At 33.0% G+C, this 22,116-nt stretch overlaps 1 protein-coding gene across 3 annotated transcripts in view; it reads left to right on the top strand.

Moving 5' to 3' along the window:
• Dhc64C (dynein heavy chain, cytoplasmic) overlaps window positions 1-22,116 on the top strand; it is a 49,492-nt gene that overhangs the window by 5,336 nt on the left and 22,040 nt on the right. For all 3 annotated transcript variants that reach the window (XM_090180502.1, XM_090180500.1, XM_090180501.1), the window contains exons 7-46: window positions 147-367; window positions 1,009-1,229; window positions 1,663-1,822; window positions 1,983-2,074; window positions 2,140-2,599; window positions 2,737-2,868; window positions 2,941-3,075; window positions 3,144-3,215; window positions 3,286-3,369; window positions 3,709-4,427; window positions 5,878-5,950; window positions 6,072-6,182; window positions 6,657-6,776; window positions 6,842-7,081; window positions 7,147-7,270; window positions 7,461-7,927; window positions 7,996-8,142; window positions 8,222-8,388; window positions 8,878-9,051; window positions 9,566-9,731; window positions 9,961-10,146; window positions 10,388-10,591; window positions 10,676-10,958; window positions 12,012-12,112; window positions 12,177-12,333; window positions 13,170-13,404; window positions 14,559-15,117; window positions 15,313-15,398; window positions 15,455-15,611; window positions 15,667-15,891; window positions 15,954-16,328; window positions 16,560-16,968; window positions 17,101-17,254; window positions 17,357-17,686; window positions 17,934-18,384; window positions 18,449-18,661; window positions 18,723-18,908; window positions 19,411-19,782; window positions 20,177-20,242; window positions 20,347-20,434. In XM_090180502.1, coding sequence (XP_090036628.1) covers window positions 147-367; window positions 1,009-1,229; window positions 1,663-1,822; window positions 1,983-2,074; window positions 2,140-2,599; window positions 2,737-2,868; window positions 2,941-3,075; window positions 3,144-3,215; window positions 3,286-3,369; window positions 3,709-4,427; window positions 5,878-5,950; window positions 6,072-6,182; window positions 6,657-6,776; window positions 6,842-7,081; window positions 7,147-7,270; window positions 7,461-7,927; window positions 7,996-8,142; window positions 8,222-8,388; window positions 8,878-9,051; window positions 9,566-9,731; window positions 9,961-10,146; window positions 10,388-10,591; window positions 10,676-10,958; window positions 12,012-12,112; window positions 12,177-12,333; window positions 13,170-13,404; window positions 14,559-15,117; window positions 15,313-15,398; window positions 15,455-15,611; window positions 15,667-15,891; window positions 15,954-16,328; window positions 16,560-16,968; window positions 17,101-17,254; window positions 17,357-17,686; window positions 17,934-18,384; window positions 18,449-18,661; window positions 18,723-18,908; window positions 19,411-19,782; window positions 20,177-20,242; window positions 20,347-20,434 — 8,922 coding nt within the window. The remainder of the gene's footprint in view (window positions 1-146; window positions 368-1,008; window positions 1,230-1,662; window positions 1,823-1,982; window positions 2,075-2,139; window positions 2,600-2,736; window positions 2,869-2,940; window positions 3,076-3,143; window positions 3,216-3,285; window positions 3,370-3,708; window positions 4,428-5,877; window positions 5,951-6,071; window positions 6,183-6,656; window positions 6,777-6,841; window positions 7,082-7,146; window positions 7,271-7,460; window positions 7,928-7,995; window positions 8,143-8,221; window positions 8,389-8,877; window positions 9,052-9,565; window positions 9,732-9,960; window positions 10,147-10,387; window positions 10,592-10,675; window positions 10,959-12,011; window positions 12,113-12,176; window positions 12,334-13,169; window positions 13,405-14,558; window positions 15,118-15,312; window positions 15,399-15,454; window positions 15,612-15,666; window positions 15,892-15,953; window positions 16,329-16,559; window positions 16,969-17,100; window positions 17,255-17,356; window positions 17,687-17,933; window positions 18,385-18,448; window positions 18,662-18,722; window positions 18,909-19,410; window positions 19,783-20,176; window positions 20,243-20,346; window positions 20,435-22,116) is intronic.

Below are 22,116 nucleotides of genomic sequence, written 5' to 3'. Positions count from 1 at the left end.
GATATTCAGAGTTTCATGTATCTTAACGTTATATAGTTACTTGAAAATAGTAGCTAATGTATTGCCATAAAAGTAACTCATAGTGCACTACAAATGCGAAATCATCTAATAACGTAATGTGAATTTCATTTATTTGATTTTAATAGGATTGAAACAAGCCATAACCACCGTGAACGATTATAATCCACTCATGAAAGATTTTCCACTAAATGAGCTTTTGGCAGCTTCTGAACTGGATAAAATAAAAATGGCTGTCCAGTCAATATTTACCCACCTACGAAAGGTTCGAAGTACTAAGTATCCCATTCAGCGAGCTTTGCGTCTTGTGGAGGCAATATCAAGAGATTTAATGGCACAGCTCCTGAAGGTATTTAATGGTTGCTTATAACTTATTTTTAATACCAATAAGATAAGTGTGAACATAAATTAGTCCTAAAGAACTTTCTGAGAGCACTGGCCAATTTTTCATTTTAGTGTCACAAACCGAATTAGCCAGTTTTTTATACATAAATTTTTTAATGTGCATTTAGTCAAAATGTAATTGAAGTTAATGTATCACTTAAATGAATCGTTGCTGTCCCTTTAATTTTTATCACAAATGGAAATTTTACCCTAGTTTTCTGTTATAATTGGACAAGCCTATCAATGCAAATGCTTTTAAAGTATTATCTTGTGGCTATAATTGGTGAGAAGAAAGTGCACAAAGATTTCTTAAAATTGACCTTGATGTTGAATTTAAATTTGTTCATCAATATTGTACCACTTTCTTAGCTGATGTGTGCGAAGGAGTAATAGTGTGCTTTTAGAATAGATATACTTAATCAGAGTATAATTAACTCATTTGGGATTAACCTCAAGAAACATGCCTCAAAATGTTTTTGTCCTTTGTGTAGTTTTCCAAGATCCCAATATATTAAACATATTGAATATTTTAGAAATTTAGCTATGATAATTGTTTTTCGATCAGAATCATTGAATCCCACGTTAAATATTTCCTATTATTCACAGGTTTTGGGCACTCGTCGACTCATCCACATTGCTTTTGAAGAGTTTGAGAAAGTTATGAATGCCTGTTTTGAAGTATTTGCGACCTGGGACGATGAGTATGATAAACTACAGGCACTTTTAAGGGATATTGTTAAAAAGAAGCGAGATGAGCATTTGAAAATGGTGTGGAGGATGAGTCCTTCTCATAAAAAACTTCAGGCCAGGATGGAACAAATGAGAAAGTAGGTTATTTTTTCCACTCGCTCTTCCCTAAAAATTGTCCAAAAATTACCTTCATTTGCCCAACTAATTATTAGCTTTTAATTACACTTTAATAGTGTAAGATCCAGCTATAAGTCTTAAGCATAAAACATCTCTAATGGCATATTCACTCAAACCAACATTTTTGCCTAACCAGAGTTCTTTAAACTCATTGCGTTTTCGTTTATACACCATGAAAAGTTGCTGAGATTTATAGTGTCATAAATGGTTAAGAAAATTTTTCATAATTCTTTAAAAAAATACCTCTACTACTACACATGCAGCAACTTGGTTTGATTTACTTACAAATAATACATTTTAGCACATTAAAAAATTCAATCTAGGAATGGCCTAAAAGCCTTTTCTTTAAAATCATTTATTAAAGCAAAATTACTTATTAAATTTCTTAAATAGATTCAGACGTCAACATGAACAGCTTAGAACTGTTATAGTTAGAGTTTTAAGACCGACTGTGTCCACAAGGGCTGGCTTACCTGTTAGTACACCTGATGAACAACTCGATATCCAAGCAGATACAGGATCACTAGATGCAGCTGATGTTAATGCCATTGAAGTATGTAACTATAAACAGTTATTTAGATTATTTGTGCATAGTTTATTTAAAATGTATTATAATAACCAATATTGTTATCCTTCCCAAGGTTACAACTTTGAACTCTCATATAGGTTAAATGAATGATTTGACCTTTTAATTTTAATTTTTAATTGTTTAGGAAGTTAATTTGGCTTATGAAAATGTGAAAGAAGTAGATGGTCTTGATATATCGAAAGAAGGAATTGATGCTTGGGAAGCAGCTATTAAAAGGTTATTATTTTAACCTTTATACTGTGTCACTAGAAATTAACATTTCTTTTCTAATTCTATCGTAGATATAATGAGCGCATCGATCGAGTTGAGACCAGAATTACAGCTAGGCTGCGTGACCAGCTTGGAACTGCCAAGAATGCGAATGAAATGTTCAGAATATTTTCCCGCTTTAATGCCCTTTTTGTAAGACCTCATATTCGGGGTGCAATAAGAGAGTATCAGACTCAACTAATCCAACGAGTCAAAGATGATATTGAAGCTCTACATGAGAAATTTAAAGTTCAATACCAACAGAGTAAAGCTTGTCGCATGAGTCGTGTGAGAGATTTGCCTCCCGTTGCTGGTTCCATAATATGGGCCAAGCAAATAGATAGACAGCTTTCTGTGTATATGAAGAGAGTTGAAGATGTTCTTGGTAAAGGCTGGGAAAACCATGTAGAGGGTCAAAAACTAAAGGCAGATGCTGATAGCTTCCGATCAAAGCTAAATACCCAACCAATATTTGACGAATGGGCACGAATGGTAAGTACTTCTATTCATATTCATTATAAAAGGTTTTATATTTAAATACCTTTAAATATTTTCTTTGTCTTATAATTTAATAGTTACAGTTAGCAAAAAGAATGTAGGCTCTTCTGTAATTAAATTTTACTCTATAGGTTCAACAACGTCAGCTTGGTGTCTCGGGCAGAATTTTTGCTATAGAAAGTATAAGAAGCCGTACAGGAAAAGGAAGCATCTTAAAGCTTAAAGTTAATTTCTTGCCAGAAATTATAACATTGTCTAAAGAAGTAAGCTTAATTATTAGGAGACTTTACTTATTCTTTGTACATTAATGTATTAAATTAACGTATTGATTATAGGTGAGAAATCTAAAATGGCTTGGATTTAGAGTACCATTGGCTATCGTGAACAAAGCCCATCAAGCTAACCAGCTTTATCCCTTTGCTATATCACTTATTGAAAGTGTCAGAACATACGACAGAACCTGCGAGAAGGTAAATTTTCATTTAATCTTGTTGGTGTTGTAAAATTGTTATAGGACTCTAAAAATTCGCTTTTTTAGGTTGTAGATCGGCAAACAATTGTTCTACTTGTTGCTGGTCAAAAAAGGGATGTGCAAAATTTGATATCAGAGGTAAGAAATTTATTTGTAGCTCCTTTTGGATTTACTTGATGTACTCAAATAAATAACATTTTCTTCTAAGGGTATTGGACTAGTCTGGGAGTCATACAAACTAGATTCTTATGTCCAACGTCTTGCTGAGCTTGTATATAGCTTTCAAGAAAAGGTACGTATTAATTGTTTGAATGTATGGTATTGTGTTGTAATATAATCACAAAATAAAAATAAAAGCTAGTGAAAATATTAAATAAAAAAACACAGTAATCAAGGTCAATTGTTTTTACACAAACCAATTTCTATGTATTAAAATTTCAGACGTCTAAATTTAATTTATTTATGCCCCATAATTTTTCACACATAATTCTTCAATTTATTGTTAATTTCTAAAGCCTTCCTTAATTTCTGTTCTCATACAAGTCTTTTGTGTTATTTATTGATCATAAATTTCCCTTTGTAATCTAAATGACATACAAATCATAATTTTTTCTTAATTTTTTTGTTTTAGGTTGATGATCTTCTTACTATTGAAGAGCAAATAGATGTAGAAGTTCGCTCTTTAGAGACTTGCGCTTACAATTTCGCAACATTCTCCGATATTCTTAGTAAAATTCAAAAAGCAGTTGATGATTTAAGTCTGCATCAATATTCCAATCTCCATCTCTGGGTAGCTAAACTTGATGAGATGGTAGAAGAAAAGTTAGCTATTCGTTTGCAGGCTGGAATTAAAGCTTGGACTCAAGCTTTGGAAGGTATCAAAGAGGAAGAAGCGGAAATGATTATTGATGCTGCTGCTGGTGTTGCACCAACCGCTCACAAGCTTGGAGGTAACCCCAAAATTAAAGTCCTTATTCATGAAATAAGAATCACAAATCAAGTCTTGCACGTGAGCCCAAGTGTTGAAGAAGCCCGTCACAATATTTTGGGTCAGCTCTTCGATTGGCAAAATGTAGTTTTGTCTCAGTTACACATACAAAGCTCTAGATATCAAGTTGGACTTGACAGACCGGTCTCACAAACCTATCGCAACTTGCTTACAAAGATGTCCGAAGGAGCTATAGTGTTGGAAGCTGCCTACAGTGCTATTGAAGGAAAAATTAAAGAGATGCAAGATTATGTCAATGATTGGCTGCGATATCAGTCACTGTGGGATTTGCAACAGGAAATGCTCTATAATAAACTTGGAGAAAACATTAGTCGATGGATGAACACACTTGTTGAAATAAAGTAAGTACAGCTGTATTTTTATTAACATAGAAATGCTTTTTCTTCCTATTAGTTTCCCCTAAAACCCTTACTATCCACACTTACAATTGTTAGCTCATTGGATTTTCAATTATTCAAGAAATTCATCTTTATTCATAGCAGAACAGAAACATGCACATCCAGAAAGCACTTTTAAGTAAACCACAAAAAAGTTACACACTGGAGTCATTTCTGTCAATGTCTTTTAATTTTTTCATTAATTCACACCACCCTCACAAATACCAGAAATGCTAAGAAACTTAGATGATAACTACTTCCCAGGAGTTATTTAAAATACTTCTTCTCTTTCTGTGTTGTAAAACTTTTGACCACCTATTTGGAAAAAGTGAAGTAGACCAGTAACTTTAATTTTTCAACACTACACTTGATTTTCATTTGGAACTGTTAAGTTCCATGCGTTGGCAATAATATCTCGGCATCATTTTCTGTTTAAGAATTCCAGGCACGATTTTTCAAAGTAGCTTTTCTAATTATTTAACGTACAAACGTGTTTGAGCTCTACTAATTGGGATTGTAACCACACCAAATACTCTAATCAATTACTGATCATATTGATGGGTTCTGACAACATTGCTGCAAAGTTACACTTCACTTTGGGAAACTGTTTAGTGTTCACTTTCAGAGTTGGTTTTGCTGGACTGGCAACACAGTTCTTGGAACCAAAGGCGAAAGTTGTTTGATTCACTGATGGTTCAAAGTTCCAATCAGTGGATTACTGCCAAACTATGAGGAGATTTCTGCTATTTGCTTCTGTGAAGACTTTTGTTTTAAGTAGAAGTATCAGGCAAAACAGTCAAGATTTTCTCGAGCAGTCTAGCGGGCTCTTAAAAACAGTCAAGCCACATATAAGGCTCTTAATCAGTTTAGTATCACTTCTAAGCTTGTTCTTATCTGTTTTGATCCCTTCTCAGAACTGGGCACCTAGAATAAGGTTCAACTCTATGGTTTGCCTGGTTATAGGGAGAATCATGGCAATGAAAACGCTGACTTCATGCCAGGGATGGTGGCGAGGGTAGGTTCTATAGTGCTGAAGCTGCTATTCTGTTACCCAACAGCCATTTGCATGGCTTCTTGATTGCGAGGTTTGAGCATCTTGGTATGCACTGGTTGGAAATGAGTGATCTTTCCAATATTCGACATTAAGACAGGGTTTTTAACCCCAACTGTCAAAATAATAACTTACAAACATGGTGTAGGGAATAAGATTTTTCAAATGTTTGTTATTAAGTTGCTCTTTTCTTTTATTGGTAGAGATTATCTTTACTTAGAGAATATATTTTGATCCTTAACTTAAGTAGGATTTACACAATAATTTGAATACAGCACTCCTGAAATTTCTATGTATATTTATGACAGGCTAGATTCTGTTGCATTGTTTTATAAAAGCTCACCAAATTTCTTCATATTATAGGAAGTCCAGAGCTACATTTGACACCACTGAAGTTAGGAAGGAAATTGGCCCCTTAATTATTGATTATGCCAAGGTAATTAAGTTTTAATTTTCCATGCGTGTATTTTAACACTGTCTGACTTAATGTTCCTAATTAAATTACCTAGAAATTGTACATTAATTTTAGAAACTGATCATGTTTTTTCTATTTAAAGGTACAATCAAAGGTTTCCTTGAAATATGATTCTTGGCACAAAGATGTGTTATGCAAATTTGGGTCCCTTCTTGGAAACAATATGACTCAATTTCACACTTCAGTTTCAAAAGTAAATATTTGGACTTATAGTGTGTTTTAAGCTTTTTTTTATATTGATCATTCCTGTCAACCAAATGCTTCCAACAAAACTGACTCTCATCACGAGTTAGAAGTGGTTAATTAGCAATGATAATTTTCATTCATAAAATGTCAAAACTAGTATTCCAATTCATAAATTGACGTTTAAATCTTGTCTTACATCAAATCGCACACAGTCAAAGTGCACTACTTACTGAATAATGTTTATTTGTAATTTTATTAGTTAATTTTATGTAGAACATAAAATGTATTGAAATATTCATTCAAATACATTTCCACCCTATTTTAGTGTCACAGACACTGCTTTTATCCTGATCAAGTTAACAAGATACTTGCTATATTTTCAGCTTTGGTTTATCGAAATTGTCCTTGAATTTTGATAAAATCGCTTATATTAGTTTGTTCTTAACTTAAATTTATTGAACAATTTACCATTTTTTTATAGTCTCGTAGTGATTTGGAACAACAATCAATTGATGCTGCAACTACATCAGATGCAGTTACTTTCATAACTTACGTTCAATCCTTAAAAAGAAAAATGAAGACTTGGGAAAAGCATGTTGATGTAGGTTACAATTTTGTATTTTTTAACTTAAAATATTTTATTTTATTCATTTAATGTCTTTATAGCTTTATCGAGAGGGACAGCGCATTTTGGAAAGACAAAGATTTCAGTTTCCCAATTCCTGGCTCCATGTTGATAATATTGAAGGGGAATGGTCTGCTTTCAATGAAATTATTAAACGCAAGGATGCCGCTATTCAAACCCAGGTGGCTAGTCTTCAGATGAAAATTGTAACCGAAGACAAAGCTGTTGAAGCTAGAACAACTGAAATTCTTTCAGAATGGGAAAAGTGCAAGCCAGTTGAGGTATTGATCACTACGTTTAATTTCATTTTTATGATATTTAGAACTTACTAGACATGTTTCTTTAGGGGTCTTTGAGACCAAGTGATGCAACAGGACAGCTTTCGATTTTTGAAACTAAATTTAGCAGACTTAAAGAGGATAGAGACAACATTGTGAGAGCCAAAGAAGCCCTTGAACTTCAGGACCCTGGTTAGTGTACACACTTATCTATGGCCATTTACATTTTCTTTGTAAAATACACCCTGTTAATTTTGAAAAGGAAACATATATAAGCCACACACTTTTATCAAACCTTAACTTTTAAGTTGGAGAACTTAAGTTAAAAGTTCATTTTATGGTAATAGTTTTCTAATTATGACTATCTTGAATATTTAATTAGGTTCCGTTAATACTACTGATGAACGTCTTCAAGTAGCTTTTGAAGAGTTACAAGATCTAAAAGGTGTTTGGCAAGAACTTGCAAAGATATGGGATTCAATTGACCAATTGAAAGAACAGCCATGGCTTTCCGTGCAACCAAGGAAGCTTCGCCAACAATTAGATAGCTTTTTAACCCAACTTAAAGAATTACCAGCTCGTCTACGTCAATATGCTTCTTATGAATATGTTAAACGTCTCCTTCAGGGCTACACTAAGGTCAACATGTTGGTTGTTGAACTGAAGTCAGATGCTCTGAAAGAGCGCCATTGGAAGCAGTTGATGAAGCAATTGCGTGTTAATTGGGTTTTATCTGATCTTACTTTGGGTCAAGTTTGGGATGTTGATTTGCAGCGTAATGAAACTATTATTAGGGATGTAATTCTTGTTGCTCAAGGAGAAATGGCTTTGGAAGAGTTTTTAAAACAAGTAATTATTATTGGAATAACAATGTATACAAATTTTTGTTTATTCATTGACCTGGTTCTTTTACATAGGTTCGTGAAGCTTGGCAGAGTTATGAGCTTGACTTAATTAATTATCAAAACAAATGCAAATTGATTAGAGGTTGGGATGATTTATTTAATAAAGTTAAAGAGCACATTAATTCTGTTGCCGCTATGAAACTTTCTCCTTACTATAAGGTGAGTCACCGCTAGATAATTTAAATTTGACTTAGGAAATTAAAAATTTCAAGAATTCTTGTTTAATTCTGGCTATAAGGAATTTGAGGATGATGCTCTTTCCTGGGAGGAAAAACTCAACCGAATCAATGCTCTTTTCGATGTCTGGATTGATGTTCAAAGACGTTGGGTATACTTGGAAGGAATATTTTCTGGCAGTGCAGATATTCAAACTCTACTACCTGTTGAAACATCCAGATTTCAAAGGTAGTTATTTTACAATTTTTATATTACTGTTTATTGACGCTGTGATTTGCAAGACACAATTAAATTAAGTGTAGGAAGCTATTAGCTCATGTCTTAATTTCCACCATTTTCCTAGCTACCAATCTTAGCGCAACACTTATGTATGTATTTACTCTTTCTATGTCCTCAGTTTAATGTAAATACCTAAATAAATAATTTAAGTGAAAAGCACCTTAATCGTAAAAGATTTACACATATATATATAACACTGGAGGTTAAAATAGGGTCAAAGATGAGGTATGTTGATACAGATTATTTACAACTTGGTAGACAAGTCAGATTTTAGGGAAATTAATAATTACCATATTTTTATTAGGAAAAGTTATTTTTCCACTTATTATTTTTAAATTTCAGTGGGAGTCTCATATTTGCTGCTTTGCTTAATTTATAGAGTTGATATTTTAGTTATATCACCTTATTAAATTTTCATATTTTGGTCTATTTTTACAGCATAAGCTCCGAGTTTCTCACACTGATGAAAAAAGTTGTCAAGTCACCTTTGGTTATGGATATTTTGAATATTCCTGGAGTACAGAGATCTCTGGAAAGACTTGCTGATCTTCTTGGCAAAATTCAGAAAGCTCTCGGGGAATATCTTGAGAGAGAAAGATCATCATTTCCAAGGTAAATTTTCCATACTCCTGACCCAATGATATTAGGTAAAATGTAACACTAATATACTCTTAAAACCCTGGCTTAATTTGGTCGTACCGTTGGAAAGTTATGATTATTATAAACAATCTCAATTTGCTTGCCAATTGGCAGAGCTTTATTATTATTATTATTAATAATAATAAGCTAGCCACCACGTTGTAGGGAACCAAAAAGATCTGGTTGAACAAAGGTAGCTTGTGCATAAGAATTTATTGTACATTGGGGAAATTAATATGGTGTTGCAGGTTCAAAATGTATTTGTATTTGGGTTTAAAGGTTGAAGAACCAACTTTTTTCATAAAAAATATTAATAACTTACAACTCGGTTGTGTTAATTAGCATCAAGTATTAAATCAAAATTATGAATTATATCCACTGGAAAACTAGAACTCTTAGTACCATAATCAATTAGTCTTTATAACTAGAAACTATTTATATGAACATGGAATCAGATATTATTTAACAAATTTTATTTGGATTACAGGTTTTATTTTGTTGGTGATGAAGATTTATTGGAGATCATTGGAAACAGTAAGAATATTCCAAGATTGCAAAAACATTTCAAGAAAATGTTTGCTGGAGTGTCGGCTATTGATTTAAATGAAGATAACACCATTGTAAAGGGTCTCTCGTCCAAAGAAGGCGAAGAAGTAAGTCCTTTTTTATTACATTTAAATTTCTATTACTTACTGAGTTTTTTGTTCGTACACCTATTCTGGCGCTCTGTTTGCCCATTACAATTGGTATAACTTTAAGTAAAGAACAGAAGTGGGTTTAATAGTGGAATCCCTTTTCACAGTCTATAAGAGTTTTAGCGTGGAGTGTTAAATTGTCCCTCTTGGGGTATAATTATTTTTTAATAATGTATTCTTTTTTTAGGTTGTTTTTAGTACACCAGTATCAATTAAAGATCATCCGAAAATAAATGAATGGCTATCATTGGTTGAAAGAGAAATGAGGGTTACTTTAGCTAAACTCCTGGCTTCAGCTGTGGCAGATATTGCACCATTTAAAAAAGGACAGATTAAACAAAATGATTATTTAGAATGGGCAGATAAATATCAAGTAAGTTTATATTTTACTGATTTTTCTTTAATTTAGCTAACCTTATTCAGAGTATACATTAAATATTGTATTGAAATGGACATTCAAATACATTTTCACCTCATGTTCATGTGTGAGACATTTTGCAATGACATTTACAAATTTTGTTGAGTTAAGAGGAAAACAGACCCTTGGTATTATTAGAAATGACCCCATACAGTGTACAGAATCAGTGAACCATATCTAATAATGTTCTTTTCAGGCTCAGATTGTTGTACTCGCTGCCCAAATATCTTGGTCTCAAGATGTTGAAGCTGCTTTGCAAACAATGGCTGCTAGTGGTGATGGAACGGATAATAGTCCGTTAGAGGAAGTTTTGAAAGCTGTACAATCCACGCTGAATGTTTTGGCAGATTCTGTGCTTCAGGAACAACCAGCACTCAGAAGAAAGAAACTTGAACATTTGGTAAGCTCAAGTTTGCTTCTAAATTTTTCATGATCAACCAATGTTTCTTTATGATTGATAATTTTTTGTTTTCTTAATTTTTAGATAACAGAATTTGTGCACAAAAGAGATGTAACTAGAGCACTTATCAAAAATAAAGTAGCAAACAACAAATCATTTGATTGGTTAAGTCAAATGAGGTTTTACTTTGATCCAAACCACAATGATGTTTTACAACAGCTTTCAATTCATATGGCCAATGCAAAATTTAACTACGGATTTGAGTACTTAGGTGTTCAAGAGAAATTGGTTCAAACTCCCTTAACAGATCGTTGTTATTTAACAATGACTCAGGCCTTAGAGGCTAGACTTGGAGGATCTCCATTTGGTAAGATTTTGTGACAATTAAATATTACTATAAGAGTAGTAAAAATTTTAAACAAAAATGGATTAAGTTTCGGTTTCCACATAGAGACTGAAACGTCTTTACAAACACTTTAGCAATGTAATTATGATGTATATTTTGTGTGATGTTATTGCCTCATTAAACTGCTGACATTTCCATCGGGTTTGGCTAGTAACCTTTTGACCCCTTAATAGGCCAACCAACCCACGAATAATATGGTTGCATGGTTTTATAATTAAGTGATTCATTGGAATATTGCATTCAGTAATTACTTTGCAATTTTGGGCAATTTTTATTATTGTTTAAACCATAATAAATTAATATATCGTGTCAAATGACATCTAGATGGTGACTCAATTTCATCATAGGAACTTATATTTCGAGCTTTTTGGTGGTTGACCGACAGTTTCTACAAAGAAAACTGTAGTGACACAAAACAACCTGGATAACTGAAATTACCTGCTTCAGATTTAAAAAAAAGATAAGAAGTGGTGCTGATCACAATTAAATATTTCAAAGTCATCAAACCATTATAAGCTTAACGCCTGTTGGCTTTCAGTGGTCTCTTCGTTTTACCTTCTTCAAATAACTTTTGTAGAAGGTAGGGCGAATAATACGGATAGCCAGTGAGAGTCTAATTTTAATAATTCCCAATTGCCGTGCATGATGAAACATGGGACATTGGACAACAAAATTTTGTGACACTTTCCTAAACTAGAACGTAAATGGCCACATCAGCCATTACGATGTACTGAGTGACTTAATAACTTAATATAATCATATCTGTTTTTTACTTTAGTGATAACTTTTTTATATGGGTAACAAATAAGACATGATATAAATTAAATTAAATATGAATGTATAATAAGTATCTGATAATATCGTAACTTGACCTAAAAACTATCGTACATTCTTTTGTGTGAAATGATATACGATCTTCTACCCATATGAAACTAATAATATGGCTTGGCCAACTTCCTTAGTAGATCTTTTTTAGGTAATTTCATAGTTAAATCCAAAAAAATTTCTTAAAAGGTCCGGCTGGAACTGGAAAAACAGAATCAGTGAAAGCTTTGGGTCATCAGCTTGGTAGATTTGTTTTAGTGTTCAACTGTGATGAAACCTTTGATTTCCAAGTAATTTTTCTCTGATTATTTTTTTGTGCAAGGTTTTGTTCATTTTGGTATATTAAATTTTTAGGCTATGGGCCGAATTTTTGTTGGCTTGTGCCAAGTTGGAGCTTGGGGATGTTTTGATGAATTTAATCGTTTGGAGGAACGAATGCTTTCTGCAGTCTCGCAACAAATTCAATTGATTCAAGAAACTCTGAAAAGCAACATAAGTAAAAAATCTAAAGGTAAGTAAATTTAGTAGACATCTTTAGTTAAATTAGTTTAATTCCAAGTTGAAATTTTGGTTCATTGTGTAACCAAGAATGCCAATTTTTTTTACATAATAACATATAATTCAATTCCAATTGGCATGTCAAATTCACAATTTTAAATGTTAAAGCTTTAAGTTTATTAGATTCTTTTAATCAATGCCTATGACCTAACCTTACTGTCGCTGTTACTCTGTTGATCAGCTATGGATTATGAGAAATGAATGCCTAAGAAAAATTAAAATATTTAAGTTTGATAAATTAATTAAATCAAGTGTATCAAAATCTATTAGAAATATTATTGCATATAAAATAAAAACTACATTAGTTATGATGGCATTAATGCTCAAAATTAGTTGACCTTTTATTTTGGTTTTTAAATAGATTTTACTTGGGAATTTTATTAACAAAGTTATATGTTATGTATTGGCATAAGGTTGGAACTATCAATTTTAGAAAATTTTGGCATGCCAAGATTTAACTGTGAAACTATTTGAGGTTACATTTTCAACCTCTCAAATAAAGTGTAAATTTTAAATATTAATATATTCACTTCAAACTGCATACTATGACCAAAAAGTGATATTTTTAAGAATTTTAGTTTTATGGTTAAAAAGACTGCCAGAAAAAGTTTTTAAATGGTTACTGGTGGAATTTAAGTGTATTTTTAAAATGTAATTTTAAATGGCCCTTTCTACTTAAAGAACTTGCGGTTCTCAAACCGGCTAGCTAGCTGAAAATTTTCGATGTGCTAGTAATTGACTTTGAAATTGGCAGTAATTTATACATTTCTTTACTTAATTTTTTCTTAGATCTCTCAGTGGAGTTAGTAGGGAAACAAGTTCATCTGAATCCCGATATGGCAATATTCATTACTATGAATCCTGGTTATGCTGGAAGGTCCAATCTACCCGATAATTTAAAGAAACTCTTCCGCTCTTTAGCTATGACCAAACCTGACAGACAATTAATTGCGCAAGTTATGCTTTTCTCCCAAGGCTTTAGAACTGCAGAAAGACTGGCTAGCAAAATTGTTCCATTTTTCAAGTAGGTTTAATATTATAATAGTAGTAATTTTATTTTATACTTGCTACCATAGTGAACCTAAATCTAATTAAAGCTAATAGCAAGCAGCCAAAATGTTTTAGATGATTTAATCAATGTCCAAGCCCTCCAAGGTTAAAATAATATTGAAATTGTGCCTTAAGGGCAACAAAAGTGGCATGGCGAAAATTTTATAGCAGAATCTGATCTTTATGCAGGGTGTTTCAAAAGGTTATGCAAAAATTTTAAGGAGTTGTTTAGGGTGAGCTGAGAAGTATGCCTGTTTTTTTCCCATTTTCCTACTAGCCCCTGGAAGTAGACTGCAACAAGCGCAAAACCAAGCAGCAAGGACTTTAAATACTGTTTAAGTTTACTTTTTTACGCTGGTTACCTCGATTTGATTACAAGGTCCGTTTTTACCTATCACACGAACCCAAACCTTAATGTTCGCATTTCCCTGCTGCTTGGTTTTGTGCTTGTTGCAGCCTACTTCCAGGGGCTAGTAGGCCGCACTTTAAAGCTCTGGCGCTCTTTTAACTCATCTTAGGAAAATGGGGAAAAAAAAGCATACTTCCCCACTCACCCCTACAACTCCTTAAAATTTTGCATAATCTTTTGAAACACCCTGTGTTTATTGAGCTTTAAAGCAAGGGTCGGCTCTATCATTGCCACCTATATTATGTTAGAGATGACCTTGAATCCTATTAGATTCTTAAAAAAAAAAGGACTTTAGTGGAGAGCGTGGTGCTATCTATTAACGGCAAAGGAAACTAATATTCAAAATAGCGAAATGATAACATAGTCAGAGAGCCATTGTGGAGTATTATATTTAGACAATTTATACTATTTAGTGAACTTTAACCTAAATTATATATCCAATATAAAATATATTGTTTAAAATTACTGTTATTTATGTTATTGACTAATTTACAAACGGTTCAATCAACGCTAGGGGTACCTAATAAGTACCTGCCTTTTGGGTCAAAATGTAGCTTAACTATCTTGTTTTGATTACGAAGATAGCGACATCTGTTGAGTGGAAGTATTATAATTTCTACTTTTTGTTAAAGAAAATAATATTTGAAAGCATAATTTGTTTAGTTTACTATAAATTTTAATGTACCACTAGTTGATTAGCCGTATTAATTTGAATATAGGCTTTGTGATGAACAACTTTCAAATCAATCCCATTATGATTTTGGTCTCCGTGCCCTGAAGAGTGTCCTTGTTAGTGCTGGAAACATCAAACGAGATAGGATTCAAAGAATTAAAGGAGGACTTATTGATAGTCAAGAACCACCATCCTCATTGGATGAGGGAATTATTGCTGAAAAATTGCCAGAGCAAGAAATATTAATACAGAGTGTGTGTGAAACTATGGTACCCAAATTAGTTGCCGAAGATATTCCATTACTTTTCTCACTTCTCTCCGATGTGTTTCCCGGTGTTAAATACTCAAGTGCTGAAATGGATAAGCTTAAAGAGAAAATTAGATCAGTATGTCAAGAGATGTATTTGATTTGCGGAGAAGGGGATGAACAAGGAGGGCAGTGGATGGAGAAAGTTTTACAGCTCTACCAAATTTCCCAACTTAATCATGGACTTATGATGGTGGGACCGAGTGGAAGTGGAAAATCATTGGCCTGGAAAGTTCTTTTAAAGGCATTAGAAAGATATGATGGTGTAGAGGGTGTGGCTCATGTCATTGATCCAAAGGTAATTTTAAATTATGGAAAATTATTATCCTTTCTATCAGCTTTACTTTTTGCTTGTGATGCTCACAGAAAATATAGACATTCAATGGAGGAACTACAACAACATGTAGTTTATTTTAAGGGATAATACAATATTACACATTCCTATTGCTATGATAGTTTATTAAATAATATAAACTGTGTTTTCTTTTTTAAGGCTATTTCAAAAGAAGCTCTGTATGGTGTTCTTGATCCTAACACAAGGGAATGGACAGATGGGTTGTTTACCCATGTCTTAAGAAAGTAAGTTCATTTCCCTTCCATGAGGATGGCAGTTTATTTAATTATATTTTATTTAGAATTATTGACAATGTTCGTGGGGAAATCAATAAACGGCAATGGATCATTTTTGATGGAGATGTTGACCCCGAATGGGTTGAAAACCTCAACAGTGTTCTTGACGACAATAAACTACTGACCCTTCCAAATGGGGAACGCCTTAGCCTGCCACCAAATGTAATATTTTTGAAAATTAAGTTTGAAATTTATTTTATGATCTTATTTTCTTTAGGTGAGAATCATGTTTGAAGTTCAAGACCTGAAATTTGCAACTTTGGCTACTGTTTCACGATGTGGAATGATCTGGTTCAGCGAAGATGTTCTCTCTACAGAAATGATACTTGAAAATTTCTTGCTCAAATTAAAACACATACCTCTTGAAGAGGCTGAGGAAGAGTTGAGTTACAAGAAAAAAATTGAAGCTATTAAAGAAGACTTGCTTTCACCAACACTTCAAGTACTCCTACTTATTTGGCCCCTACTTTTACATTTACAAATCTTGACTTTTTTTTGTTGTAGGTCCAACAAGATGTCGCCAGTATATTGTACCCATACTTTGCAGTTGATGGCTTGGTTATTCGTTCTCTAGACTTTGCGTCAAAACAAGAACATATAATGGATTTCACTCGTTTAAGGGCAATGGGATCATTGTTTTCAATGCTAAATCAGTCCTGTCGGAATGTTCTTGCTTACAACCATTCACATCCAGATTTTCCAATGCAACAAGATCAACTGGAAAAATACATACCCAAGTGTTTGGTTTACTGTTTGCTATGGTCTTTTGCTGGTGATGCAAAAAATAAATCTCGCTGTGACTTGGGAGATTTTATTCAAGGAACTACTACTATACCTCTTCCACCTGGACAAATTGGAATGCCCATTATTGATTATGAGGTTTGTTATTACCATATTTCAATATTTTTGTTGTTTTGATACTGTTTGCAGTAGCTTCTCTAATTATGTTATATGCATTTATACTATTTTGTTTGGTTAAAAATGAAACTTATTAGAAGCTTAACCGAAAGTCCTTCATACCATAAAAATAAAAGGATTGGTTTATTACAAACCCCCATAATGTGAAAGTTAGGATATGTATTCATTTAATTAGTTTTGGTTTTTACCCAGGTTTCTCACACTGGTGACTGGGTACCTTGGCAAAACAAAGTTCCACAAATTGAAGTTGAAACTCACAAGGTTGCCGCTCCTGATATCGTTGTGCCTACACTAGACACTGTGAGGCATGAATCACTTCTTTACACTTGGCTTCAAGAGCATAAACCCTTGGTTCTTTGCGGACCACCTGGATCTGGCAAAACCATGACACTATTTAGTGCATTGAGGTCCCTCCCGGATATGGAGGTTGTTGGCCTTAACTTCTCCAGTGCAACAACTCCTGAGCTTTTGCTTAAGACATTTGACCACTATTGTGAATATCGTCGCACTCCCAATGGAATAGTTTTAGCACCAATTCAGCTTGGAAAATGGCTAATACTTTTCTGTGATGAAATTAATTTACCTGATATGGACAAATATGGTAATTTACTTTTTATACTGTGATATTTTATTCCTTAAGTGCATCTTGTTATTAACAATGAATAGTTTTTATACTAAATTTACTTTTTTGTAGTTTTCTATTCTATTTTAAAATTTTTCTATTGAATTTTAGGTACGCAACGTGTAATATCGTTTTTAAGACAACTTGTTGAACATGGAGGATTTTATAGAACAACGGATCAGGCTTGGGTCCACTTAGAGCGAATCCAGTTTGTTGGAGCATGTAACCCACCTACAGATCCTGGACGAAAACCACTTTCCCACAGGTATATTTTACTTTTTTACTGAAATTTTATATGAAAAATAACTAAATGCTTTATTAAATTAACCGGATATATTTTTTAGTAATAAATTTACTTTTATTTAAGATTTTTGAGACATGTTCCTGTTGTGTATGTTGACTACCCTGGAGAAACATCGTTAAAGCAAATTTATGGAACATTTAACAGAGCTATGCTCAGGATGATTTCAGCTCTAAGAACTTACGCTGAACCGCTAACTGCTGCTATGGTAGAGTTCTACTTAATGTCACAAGAGAGATTTACTCAAGACATGCAGCCACATTATGTCTATTCACCTCGAGAACTTACAAGATGGGTTAGAGGAATATGTGAAGCTATTAGACCCTTAGAAACTTTAAATGTTGAAGGACTTGTTAGACTCTGGGCACATGAAGCACTTCGACTTTTTCAAGATCGGTAATTAAGAACTTTGATTATACATGGTTTTCACAACTTGGTTCGAACTTTTAATTTAGCAATGAAAACACAAACACCCTGATTATTCTGGTTATTTTTGAGAATAAGTACTTATAGGAGTAATTTAAGTACTTTTGATTTATTCAAATTGCTTTACCTAAAGCTTGTTAAGTGAAAACTGTATTAAATCAATATATTTCAAAGCTAATGGAAAATTTTATTATTAATTTTGCCTGTTTCCTTATAGTTTGGTTGAAGATGAAGAAAGACTTTGGACTGATGAAAATATTGATATGGTGGCTTTGAAACATTTTCCAAATATCCAAAGAGATGCAGCTCTATTGAGGCCCATTTTGTACAGTAACTGGCTTTCAAAAGATTATGTACCAGTGAAACGTGAAGAGCTGCGAGATTACACCAAAGCCAGGCTGAAAGTTTTCTACGAAGAAGAACTTGATATGCCACTTGTTCTGTTTAATGAAGTTCTAGATCATGTGCTACGAATTGATAGGATTTTCCGCCAGCCTCAGGGTCATTTACTCTTGATTGGTGTTAGTGGTGCTGGAAAAACTACTTTATCCAGATTTGTTGCTTGGATGAATGGTCTTACTGTTTTTCAAATTAAAGTACATAATAAATATACAGGAAATGATTTTGATGAAGACTTAAGATCAGTGCTGAGACGCTCTGGATGTAAAGTAAGTTTTAAACTTCTCTAATTTCAAATTATCATTATAATTTCAATCTATCCCGTTTTAAAAGGGCGAAAAAATTTGCTTCATTTTGGATGAAAGCAATGTACTTGATTCTGGTTTCCTTGAAAGAATGAATACTTTGTTGGCCAATGGAGAGGTTCCTGGATTGTTTGAGGGTGATGAATATACTACCTTGATGACACAGTGTAAAGAAGGCTCCCAACGAGAAGGACTGATGTTAGATTCTAATGAAGAATTGTACAAGTGGTTTACCCAACAAGTAAATTGATAATTTTTCTATGTGTAAGTTTTTAATCATCCCTTTGAAAAAATTTTATTAGGTTACTACAAATTTACATGTCGTTTTTACGATGAATCCATCTTCTGAAGGTCTAAAGGATAGAGCAGCAACATCTCCTGCTTTGTTCAACAGATGTGTACTTAATTGGTTTGGTGATTGGTCAGATGAGGCTCTTTTCCAAGTTGGACACGAATTTACATCCAAAGTTGACCTTGAAAGAAGTCTGGTTTGTAGCTATTTTAGTCCTTTTTTTGGGTTGGGAATTTCCATAAATTTGAACAGTGGTTTTGCAATATGTTGAATTATTTAAAATCCCATGAATTATGTTACAGAAATAATAATTAACTATGGTAATGAAAACTACAGTTAATTTCTACTATATTATGTCACTATTTTTAGAAATTGGTTTTATTGAGTTACTGATTATAGATTTTAGTTGTATTAAAGATTTTTATTTAAAGGGCAATGTAAGTTATGAGGCAGGTGGTAATCGTATCTTATAGATAAAAACTATCTGCACATGTGCCAATCCTTTTTTCATTCCCCCACTATTTCAAATTCAGACTCAGTACCCCCCAACGTTTCTGCCCCCCCACCAGAGGTGCATGAGCAGATGTTGTTTTTATCTATAAAATATGATACATTCATCCCCCTTGCATCACAATTTGCATTGAGCTTTAAGTAATGATAGAAATGGTCTTACTTATTTTTTATAATTCTTCCTACAGTACCAGCCTCCTGAATACTTTCCAGTCGCATTCACTGCTATGCGTACAAGACCATCTCACAGAGAAGCTATTGTTAATGCATTTGTGCATGTTCATCAAACACTACATAAAGCTAACGTTAGATTGGCCAAAAGAGGTGGCCAAACAACAACTATAACGCCAAGACACTTCTTAGATTTCATTAACCACTACGTTCACTTATTTAATGAAAAACGTTCCGAGCTGGAAGAGCAACAACTTCATTTGAATGTTGGTTTGCAAAAAATAAGGGAAACTGTTGAGCAGGTTGAGGAATTGCAAAAGTCTTTAGCCCAGAAAGGAAATGAACTTGAGGCTAAAAATCAAGCAGCAAATGCCAAGTTGAAAGAAATGGTACAGTTTTCATGGCCATATTTCTTGAATTGTTAATAATGCGATTTATAATATTTATTTGGTAAAGAAAACATTTTTGCTGGCAACTACTGAAGCAAAACCTTTTCAAGGGTGGTTTGACACCACTCATGAAAAGCTAATTTATTGGTCATTTATATTTATACTTTCTATAAAAGCTTGCTCAGTATAAAAGTGGAATGCCTTAATTTCTAGTTTTCTATTGTTTTTTTACCAAGCGGAGTTTTAATTTAATGAGGCCTATTTAAAAAAATCTTTTTTGGCAACTATTTGGATTCTGTTAAATTCGGTCCAAACCATTTCAACATATACATTTATGCCTAAGAATTTAAATATATTTTTTTAAACTGAGACTGTTGAAATTTTTATATTGCAGTTAAAAGATCAACAAGAAGCTGAAAAGAAGAAAGTCCAATCACATGAGATCCAAGATGCCCTCCGTGTAAGCAACCCTTTTTATTTTGTAGAATCTTAGTACATTGTTTTATTTTTACGTTTGGTAACTATAATAATAGTTCTGCAAATTATTATAATTATTTTATTTAGAAACAAGAAGAGACCATAGCAGAGAAGCAATCAAGTGTAATGAAAGACTTGCAACAGGTTGAACCAGCCGTTCTTGAAGCTCAGCAAGGTAAATTATATCTTCCTTTAAAAAATTTGTTTTATTAATATATTTCAATACTTGAGCATTAGAAATGAGGGGTTATTAGTGAGTTTACAATTCTGGTTTTTTAACTTAGGTTACCAATATTTTTTCTATTTTTTCTTAAACATAGTGATTATTGAAGTATAATCTACTATGGTTAACCTTTTCTAAATGTGCTATTACAAAGTAATTTAGGAAAGAAACTGATTTATATCGATATTGATAAAAGGCTTAAGGCTCATTTCGACTATGGCACATCTTAGGAGCTGGCTTAAAGCTTTTTCTTCTCTCCATTGATAAGGAAAAAAATACCCCTAAGTTTATGTTATGATAAGCGGGCAAACATGTCCGCAATAACCAGCTCTAAATTACTTAAAAGGCTGCAAATGGGAATAGTAACAGCAACTAGGGGTTGAGGCAAATTCGGTGCTCGAAATGGACTTATTAACGAATCGGATTGTGTTTCCTCTCGAAGCTTCAGATTATTCTGAAAAACAGGAGCTGTGCAATAAAAAAGAATCTTTACGAACCAGAACGATATGAGGAAAAACTATTATGAAATGGAACGTCGTTCCGGGTCCATTTTGAGCACTGGCCAAATTAATATGCTAGTGCTAATCTAGCTATTGTACTAGTGTTATAAATGATTGTTCACGCCTTTCTGCAAATTGCAGGAGATTATAATGATAGAGTAAAATATGTAAAAAACCCAGTTAGGAAATATATAAAAAAATGAAGAGTTAAAAGTTTTTAAATGAGACCTTCTTTTCTAGTAAGTATTATTAAGTAGTTGATATGTCTTGTTCTTTTAATTCAATATTAGACTGGTTAAGCCCTTGCTAGAAAACGAGTAGGGATAGGACATGTAGGAGTGTAGATTGTTTTCGCTACTTGATCTTCCGCATTCTTGTTTTCTAGACAGTGCTTTTCCTGTCTATAGTTATTGATTGAACTTTTTGGTTTTTTTAATTAAATAATATACTACCACATTTTGGACTTACCCCCCTCCTTGTAAATGTCAGAAGTAAAGTTTCCAATTAATGGAAAACTTTCAACTTTTTAAATATTGAGATGTGGGAATTTCCACTTTCTGGAAACAACTACTCTCAAAAACAAGTTTTCTGATCAAAAGGAGTATGAACTTCTGGGTTTATTTTGTGTCTATGAATTATGCATTTCTCTCACGAGGAAACGATTTTCTTTAGTTCATACTCCCTTTAATTATAAATTATAAACATTAACTTATGATATTTTTGAAACCAGTGGATTAAGAGTGGCACACGTGGATTAGAGCCTGGTATTTGGCCATGATTTTTCAAAATAGTTTTGGATGTTTGTAAATTAATCCATCTATTTGAAAAAAATCACAATAAAAACTTTCATATTGAAATGCTGGGTATGTTTTTCTCTTTTTTGGCATAGCTTTTACCATGGGGCTGTTAATAATCATTTTCATCTACCACTATTGAAATTATGTATATGCATTAGATAGGCTATCTCTTATGAAATTATTACCATGTATAATGAGGACATTCATTTTACATTGAGAAGTCCTAAACAAAAACTCATTTCAAATTAGGAATTTTGCTAAGAGGCTTTATTATAATGCTTTTTACTATTTCTTGATTATATCAGTTTTCTGATCATAATTCAGTTGTTTTCTTCAG

Source organism: Leiobunum rupestre, chromosome 1 (assembly GCF_980474605.1).
Source record: "Leiobunum rupestre chromosome 1, qqLeiRupe1.1.hap1, whole genome shotgun sequence".
Lineage (NCBI taxonomy): Eukaryota > Metazoa > Arthropoda > Arachnida > Opiliones > Sclerosomatidae > Leiobunum > Leiobunum rupestre.
Note: the sequence above shows the minus strand (reverse complement) of the source record. Positions and strands in the feature narration are given on the sequence as shown.